At 35.2% G+C, this 8,984-nt stretch overlaps 2 protein-coding genes across 3 annotated transcripts in view; one reads left to right on the top strand and one right to left on the bottom strand.

Annotated features, from left to right (window-relative positions):
• Positions 1–4,170, bottom strand: part of LOC133199523 (ubiquitin-conjugating enzyme E2 D2B-like) — a 236,971-nt gene extending 232,801 nt beyond the window's left edge. The window contains exons 1-6 of one of the 2 annotated variants that reach the window (XM_061335334.1): positions 3,990–4,170; positions 3,773–3,842; positions 1,964–1,995; positions 1,771–1,848; positions 1,579–1,684; positions 886–1,049 (exon numbers count right to left, since the gene is read on the bottom strand). In XM_061335334.1, the coding sequence (XP_061191318.1) occupies positions 901–1,049; positions 1,579–1,684; positions 1,771–1,848; positions 1,964–1,995; positions 3,773–3,842; positions 3,990–4,013 (459 nt within the window). In that variant the 5' untranslated portion in view covers positions 4,014–4,170 and the 3' untranslated portion in view covers positions 886–900. Of the gene's footprint in view, positions 1–649; positions 1,050–1,578; positions 1,685–1,770; positions 1,849–1,963; positions 1,996–3,772; positions 3,843–3,989 lie in introns of those variants that run through there. The other variant, XM_061335333.1, reaches the window with a different exon arrangement.
• Positions 4,171–4,425: 255 nt separating this feature from the next.
• On the top strand, positions 4,426–8,116 carry LOC133199357 (CDGSH iron-sulfur domain-containing protein 2 homolog A-like). Its single transcript, XM_061335166.1, has 3 exons — positions 4,426–4,535; positions 6,483–6,691; positions 7,814–8,116. The coding sequence occupies exons 1-3, from the start codon at positions 4,439–4,441 to the stop codon at positions 7,898–7,900; spliced, it is 393 nt and encodes a 130-aa protein (XP_061191150.1). The 5' UTR covers positions 4,426–4,438; the 3' UTR covers positions 7,901–8,116.
• The last annotated feature ends 868 nt before the right edge of the window (positions 8,117–8,984 follow it).

Here is an 8,984-nt window from a genome sequence, read left to right as displayed (position 1 = left end):
ATTATCACCTATGCCTTGATGCTAAATACTGGCCAACTATGTGCGCTAAAGTATCCTGTGCCACGTATATTTTACATGACAAAGGGATATATTAACGGGTTAAAAACGGATTTCATTTTGAAACCATTTTTGCCACTTCATTTTCTTTTTCAGTTTTGGGGGGGTGGGGGGCATCAAGCACATGGAAAATATTCACATGTGCATTAATGCTGTGAAATTTTACGTGTATGTTTTTCAGATTAAAGATAACATAAAAATTAACTAATATTAGCACCATATAAGACATTTAACATATGAATCACAATGAAATGTATTGAATGTGTTCATATATATTCAAATGTTGAATATTTTAAAATTGGAATGAAGCATAAAGTTCTGATGCTTCCTCCTAAATGGCATTAAAATGTATTGCGTATTTTCAAAACAGGCTTATTTTGAAGTATATTTTGGTGAAAGAAATAGGTGGCTTATTTTCAAAACCAGTTTATTATAATTAGATCTGGCTAATTTTCAACATTTTAGGGTATGCATATTGGTTTGACTTGGCTTTGAAAAAGATACAGGAGAGTAAGATTGTGCTTGTACATACATTATCGAACTCTTATAAAAGTTTTGACAGTCTTGATATGCAGAATAACTTCAACTGAGCTTGAGGTATAATTGTTTAATAACAACCATTAAGTACATAAATAAATAATAAATACATTATGCTAACACACTGTATATCACAAATTAGTGTACAGTACCATAAGAAGGTACAAAACAATAATAAAATCCGTGTAATGGTCATTATCAATTACCTGGTACATGTATAACATGTTGAAATATAAACCGAAAAGGCAAAATGTAGAAGTGTCACATAAATATGGCTTGTACTTGTTAAACTAAGATGGTCTGTTGTCAGACATCAAGAGGTGCGTGTAACTTGGTCCACTCCTCTGCCGTCTTGTTAAATTGTTCGGGGTCACTGATGTACATATTAGCAGCTTCTTCAGAGGCAGGGTTCTCAGGGTTAGGATGCAGTAAGAGAGAGCAAATGGCCATTAAAACTGAAATTAGATTTTGATGAAATAATAAACACGCCTCAATACAAAAAGTAAACTATGGTTTAGCAAAAAACTTGGCTACGTAAAAACAGAAATTCACTCTTACCAAGTTTTTTGCTAAACCATAGTTTACTTTTTGCATGAATAGATGGCTACGTAAAAACAGAAATTCACTCTTACCATCTATTGAAATTATTCATGCAATACCGTGTATAATAAAGGCCTTTAGGCAGATGAAAATATTTATTATGCAATTTTGAACATTTTGTAAATGTTGATATTTTTAAGTACATGTATCTCAAACTGAAAAGTCAACATATTTGAACCAATGAAACAGATCATGAAAGTACTTAGGTTTTACATCACTAAGGGACATAACTCTTTAACAAACAACTTTCACATAAAGAATTTACAATATTCCACTTTTTGGCATGAAAATTACCAAAAGACAGAAGTTATTTTAACCCCGCTTGTAAGGTTATCTTTAGTTTATATACATTATATACCAGTAACAAAAATCACTTCATCTTACTGTAACCAATGGTGTAAGATGGTTTCCACTCATCTTGTAAAAAATCCACACAGATTTTACCATCAGGCTCTACATTAGGGTGGAACACTTTTGTCAGGAAAAATATCTGTAAATGAAAGGGAATCCAGCATGACTATTGCAATGCAGTAAGCTTTTAAATCCAATTTTATGATTTACTGTTGTTAATGGTACTTTTGGTGGTCGAAAGGGGTAGTCTGCCGTGAAGTCGACTCGTAACCAAAATCTTCCTCCTTTGTATGGACTGTCCTCCTGCAAATATTAACACGGATCAAAGGTAGAGAAATTTATATGAAGACATTTCTGACATCAAGGTTTATAAGGTTAGTCAAATTTTATTTAATGTAGGATTGTATAACAAACTTACTGGTCCAATGATGGAAGCCTCCCAATGAAGCACTGAAAAAAAAAATGATGTAAGGATTCAAGATCGGGCCATCTTTTAAAAACATATGCTTGCTCAAATGGAACTGGAATCTTGCTGACTCCCTAAGTGATATACTTTTAACACAGATTGATACAAAAATAAGATGTTAACTTGTAACAGATACTGCCATTCTATTTTATACGCAAGTGCAATTATAAGGTGCACAATGGAAATATTGGAACTTTTTATGCCCCCGTATCTGAGATTCGCGAGTATATAGTTTTTGCCCCATCTGTCTGTCTGTCTGAATAGCTGTTTGTCCACAAAAACTTTAACATTGCCCTTAACTTTTGATTGGTTGGAGCTATGGCTTTTATATTTCACATGTGTATTCCTTTTGACAAGACCTTTCTTTGAATACCATCATATTTGACCTTGACCTTGGAGTTTGACCCAGTTTTACAAAATTTTACCAAACTTTAACCTTGGCCATAATTTTGAACGGTTGGTGCTAAGGCTTTCATACTTCACATATGTAATCTTTGTGACAAGACCTTTCTTTGGATACCAACAACTTTGACCTTGACCTTGGAGTTTGACCTACTTTTGAAAAACTTAAACCTTGGCCATCACATTTGAACGGTTGGTGATAGGGCTTTCATATTTTACAAGTCTATTCCTTGTGAAGACCTTCCTTAAGATACAAACAATTGTAATCCATTGACTTTGATCTACTTTTGAGAAACTTTAACCTTGGCCATAACTTTTGAACAATTGGTGCTACGGCTTTCATATTTCACAAATATATTTCTTGTGAGAAGGCCTTTCCTTGGGCACCATTAATTTTGATCTTGACCTTGATGTTTGACCTACTTTTGGAAAACTTTAACCTTGGCCATAATTTTTGAATGCTCGGTGCTAGAGCTTTCATATTTCAAAGGTATATTCCTCGAGACAAGACCTTACTTTGGGTACCAATGTATTTGATTTGCATTTGAGAAAGTTTAACCTTTCCTACAAGTTGCCATATAGGGGCATCAGTGTTTCACAAACACATATTGTCTGTGATAAAAAAAACAAAAAAAAAAACATTCTTTTTAGGATTTGTGTTTCTTTTTAAAACTTTACCAATATTGAACGATGGTAATATTGCAAGGAATAATGTTTCCAATTATAAAAAAATAGGTGTGTATCAGTTCATCAAATGAAAAAGGTGAAGAAAACAAATTGACTGATCTCAAACAAATCTACAAACTATACAAATCTGTGAAAAGGGCATAAAACACAGACCCCCAGAAATTCTAGAGGTGGGATCAGGTGCCTAGAAGGAGTAAGCATCCCCTGTTGACCAGTCATACCGGCTGTGAGCCCCGTGTATTGATCAGGTAGACGGAACAATCTGTAGTCAAATTTAGTATAAAAACAAAGGCCAAGCAATTGGTATGAAACATGTCAGCCAAAATACAACTAAACGATCTGATATATTTGCTAACGGTCATAATAATGATCATAGAATTTACAAAATGGTTGAAAATGCGGACTTTAAACAAGGTTGTTGAAACATCAACTTATCTGTCACTAGCATACCTCAGTTTAAAAATTTGTACTCCGAGCATGCTCTTGAGTATCAAATACATTGGGAGACGTAAACACCATATGTAGGTGATAGGGGAATATCATTACATATCATAAGGAAAGCCGACGATGTTTTGCAGGGAATCAGTCTTTTTATTGTGATTTTCAGGGAAGCAAAATATATCAAATTACTTTTGTATAGTGAAAAATCAGTAGAGGTATAATTATACTTACTATCATCTTCCAGAGGACCTGCTGTGAAACCACAGTCTTCTGGAATTTCCTGATACAGTTTCTCCAGTTGCTAATGATATTAAAAATAGACAATTAATTTAATGCTAAACATACACTGCTAGTTTATCGGTCACTAATTTTGCAATATTTTAATAACTTCAATGTATGATGACACAAATTAAAATTACAAGTCATGAAAATATTTTATTTTACAAACCTTTGCAATTAATTTCAAGGCCATATCGATGGTTTGTTGGTATTTTGAAATATTTTAATAATGTCAGTGTTGTGTGAACTGTTGATTGTTCAGAAGCATTAGAAATATTCTCAAGACATCCAGTTACACATGAACAATTATACACTGTTAAAAACAACACAGAAAACCTGGGAACAAAATCTCCAGTTCTGGGAAAAGTTCTTCGACATGGGACCTAAAATTACACACGCCACCTAAAGAGGCGACTAATGACCAACTAATCACTGATTTAATCCAATTTCTAACACCTTTTAGAACAGGGAAAATAGAAAGCGTGATTTTATACTTATGGTCAGGATTGTGGACATATTATGCAGTTTAAAATTAATTGTTATATCTAAAATGAAAATATAATAAAAAAATCAAAAGCATATATTTAGTACTTCGCGTAATTAGGGTTGCCAAATGCAATGGAGGTGGTAAACAGACTTGTTACGGAATCTCTACCCGATTATTTAAAGAATTTACCTGTTCCAAAGTCATTGTTTGGATTTGCAAGATTGTCTGGTATGGTTTGATTTATTCAGTGCAAAAACCAGATAGAATGAAATGAGAAGTGTTTATGGGGGTATATACATGGTGTATCGCTTCATAATCTTTCGGTTGTCACCCGATATGACTTTGCTTCAGCGCACATGCTCATTTGCTCTTCCGTCATGTCCATTTTTTAAAATATAAAATATTTGTAGAATATATAATTCTACACTTTTTACATTGGTCACATTGATGTTTCTTGACAATGTACTGTAACATAATGGGCTTGATGCTATGGTATATTATAACAGTCAAAAATTAGAACGCCACCACTTTGTTGGGTAATTAAAGGGAAAACTATACCAAAATGCAACAGGTGTATTCACATTTAATCGTAAACTTTGCATATTGCATATATTTTTTTTCACAAAAAGACACTAAAATACCACATCTTTTCTTAAAAAAATATGTTATTGTGGTACGCATATTTTGTATATATAGGCATTTGCAGGTATGCTGGCAAATAATATTGAAGAAAAGTTAGTAGGAATGTGCAATTTTATTGGTGCACCAGTATATCATGATATTTTATTGTGTGATACATATCTTGATACAGAGACTAAAATATTGGTATTTGGTATATAATCATAAAATTCTGAAATAATTCATTTATTCAAACTTTTAAATTGAATTTAAAAAATGTTGTAAAACAGGCAAACAATGGCATCCTAGGTAAGGAGAATGCTAGCTAGGGTAATGAAGCAAGGTAAGGAGAATGCTAGGGTAACAAAGCAAGGCAAGGGGAATGCAAGGGCAACAAAGCAAGGTAAGGAGAATGCTAAGCAAGGTAAGGAGAATGCAAGGGTAACAAAGCAAGGTATGGAGAATGCTAGGAAAAAAAGCAAAGTAAGGAGAATGCTAGGGCAACAAAGCAAGGTAAGGAGAATGCTAGGTAACAAAGCAAGGTAAGAAGAATGCAAGGACAACAAAGCAAGGTAAGGAGAATGCAAGGGTAACAAAGCAAGGTAAGGAGAATGCTAGGAAAAAAAGCAAAGTAAGGAGAATGCTAGGGCAACAAAGCAAGGTAAGGAGAATGCAAGGGCAACAAAGCAAGGTAAGGAGAATGCAAGGGCAACAAAGCAAGGTAAGAAGTGCTAGGGTAACAAAGCAAGGTAAGGAGAATGAAAGGGCAACAAATCAAGGTAAGGAGAATGCAAAGTAAGGTAAGAAGAATGCTAGGGTAACAAAGCAAGGTATGGAGAATGCTAAGGAAAAAAAAGCAAGGTAAGGAGAATGCTAGGGCAACAAAGCAAGGAGGTTAGGCAAATGCCAGCTCAACAAAGCAAGGGAAGAAAAAAAACAAGTGAGGAGGCACGTGAAGGCAACAGCTCAAATAAAAAATGTTTGAAAGGCCATCAGGGCAATGTGGCGAACTGAAAATGCAAGATCAGTACCATCCTTGGTCTCTTGTCTTTGCTCCCTGGCATCATTGGTTGTTATCTGATGTCACATTTTTTCATATGTGAAAGTGAATGCTATAGTGGTTCCACTGGTATTTTGTAAAGTTTGGTGTTTTGCATGTTTGCAAACCATGGGTTTTTTGGTACCCTACACTTCTCACAAAGCCATGATGGTAGGTTATGCCAAATTGATCAGAATTATTTTAAACCTAACAATACTTCAAGCCCAATAGCTTACTTACAATGTATTCTTTTAAAGACAATCTCTCATATTTAAAAGGGACAAATTAAAGGTAACCATACAATATTGTAATAGTCTAATGAGCTACTCATTAAATTTAGATTTCTTTTCTTACAAACAGAAATTGAACTCATTAGTATGTACCATAAATGACCAATGTTGATCATTTTGTATACATTAAAATGTGTAAAAGAAGAGAAATAATGGAAATGATTTGTTTTTTTTTTTAATGTCTTCAATATAGAAAACAAATTTGCTTAATCCTGTTTTTGTTTTCAGTGACAGAATGGGCTTCCTTGGTGCCATTTGTTGGCGCAGTCTCGATAATAGTTTACATGAGTGTGCAAACATTCAAACCAAAACCCCCACCTCAGAAAACTCCAGTTAATCTGAAAATACAGAAAGAAACGGCCAAAGTGGTCAATATGGTGGACATAGAGGATCTGGGAGAGAAGGTCACCTACTGCAGGTGCTGGCGTTCCAAGAAGGTAAGATTGAGGATCTAGGTGAGAAGGTCACTTACTGCAGTTGCTGGCATTCCAAGAAGGTAGATTGAGGATCTGGGAGAGGTCACCTACTGCAGGTGCTGGTGTTCCAAGAAGGTAAGATTGAGGATCTGGGAGAGAAGGTCACCTACTGCAGGTGCTGGTGTTCCAAGAAGGTAAGACTGAGGATCTAGGCAAGGTCACCTAAGTACTGCAGGTGCAGTCATTCTAAGATGGTAAGATTGAGGATCTGGGAGAGGTCACCTACTGCAGGTGCTGGTGTTTCAAGAAGGTAAGGTTGAGGATCTGGGAGAGAAGGTCACCTACTGCAGGTGCTGGTGTTCCAAGAAGGTAAGATTGAGGATCTAGGCAAGGTCACCTAAGTACTGCAGGTGCTGGTGTTCCAAGAAGGTAAGATTGAGGATCTAGGTGTGAAGCAACGCTCAAGGAAGATAGTTGCTACGAAACATACACATCTTGATTGGGATACATCGTATATTATATTCTTATATTCTTTGAGTGAATAAATAATCTAATTTCTTAATATGAAGTTAACATAGTTGTTAGATGTAGAGTGAATTTACCAAGGATTTACGAAAGAAAACAGAATAATGAACCCAATATTTAAATGGGTGGTATAATCTAGAAACGCTACCAAGGAATTCCGAATGCAATTCAATGTCAGTCAGGTACCTAGCGGAAGTCAGCTGTTCAATTTATTATTTTATTTATAAATCAGTGTAAACTCTAAATATGCATATTTCTAGGAGAAAAATTCACTTGCCCGATCGGACAAGTATGTCGACAGTTTCACTTGCCCGAACTGAGAATTTACTTGTCCCGGGCAATCGGACAACTGTTAATGTTGATCCCTGACAGAAACATTGTGTACAGTAGATGTCCTTTTACAGTATGGTGCTGGTATCATTTGAAGAGTTAGTGTTCTAATTTTTTCATGCAAGGAACAAGTCTTTTGCAAAGTTTCGATACATTCATGAAGATACTTGACTGTTGTTTAGCACTCACCACTGACATATTCATTTATGAGCGTTCATCAGTTTTTTTGTTTTGTTTTTTTTTTTTGCATATATTTTATATGCTGTGTAATTTTATTTTTGCCTCTAGTTCCCCCTGTGTGATGGAAGCCACAACAAACACAACGATGAGACTGGGGATAATGTAGGACCACTGGTTCTTAAGAGGAAGAGCTAAAGCCATCACAAGACTCCGAGAGAGGCACTACTCTGAGTGTGTGTGTGTGTGTGTGCTAGAATTTTCAGAGTGTTTTGTACTAACAGTGTAGATGTACAGGTATGATAGGATTTTTATAAGAAAGACTCAACAGTGTATTTGAAATCAGTGGGTTTTTTTTTTTTACTATTTGATTTTGATTGTCAGTTTATTTGTACATAAAAGTGTTAAACTGTTGATCTCATACATTTTTTAAAGACCTTGATAGAGGCGGTCTACTTTGTGAAAAGCATTTGTTTTGATATCAGAAATGGACAGGGATCAGTGGTTGAATTTGCCAAAATGAAGAGTTTTCTCCCTTCCTACATTACAATCAGTGTCTCCGTGGATGAGGACAAGGTGAAATTGAAAATGAAACAAACAGAATAGTCAAGTCCATTACCAAGAAACTATAAGGCATATCTGAACCAAACTTGCATGGATAGTGCATCAAGGGATACACACAACCAGAGTTGCTTCAGATGCTAGATCTGACCTACATTTTCCAGATGAGTGACTGGGTAAAGTTTTTGGAGCAGACTCATTCCAGTGCAACTTCAAAGTCTTCCTAAATCAAACTAGTAAGGATGATGTATCAAGGGATGAACACTCTCAAACTTGCTTCAGATGCTGGATTTGACTAAGCTGTACATTTTCTGGATGAGTGAATAGTTTAAAGTTTTTAGAACAAGTCCATTCCCAAGTAACTGCAAGCCCTATTTGATGAAAATTGCATAAATGTTGCATATAGGGATGCACTCTGCTAGATTATTAGTTGAGTGTGGGACTTTGCCTTACTTAAAAGATAACAACCATTGAGGTGAGCTCTACCTATCAGGGCTCTAATTGGCGACTAAAAATTATGATTGGCGCCTAAATTTTTTCTAAAAGTCGCCAAATTGGCGACCATTTTAAAGTGACTTGGTGATCGTCAAAGTATTGAACTATAAACATTTTCATCTTTTTTGATAAAGAGTGGAAAAGAAGTTTAAAAGGTAGCAATTGACAAGTCCTTATGTAATGACTAATATCAGTTTTTAAATTGGTGCCTAAGAAAAATTTGCCT

The sequence above is a fragment of the Saccostrea echinata genome, unplaced genomic scaffold, assembly GCF_033153115.1.
Source record: "Saccostrea echinata isolate AGI-Se365-2 ecotype Australia unplaced genomic scaffold, CSIRO_AGI_Sech_v1 ptg000034l, whole genome shotgun sequence".
Taxonomy (NCBI): Eukaryota; Metazoa; Mollusca; class Bivalvia; order Ostreida; family Ostreidae; genus Saccostrea; species Saccostrea echinata.
Note: the sequence above shows the minus strand (reverse complement) of the source record. Positions and strands in the feature narration are given on the sequence as shown.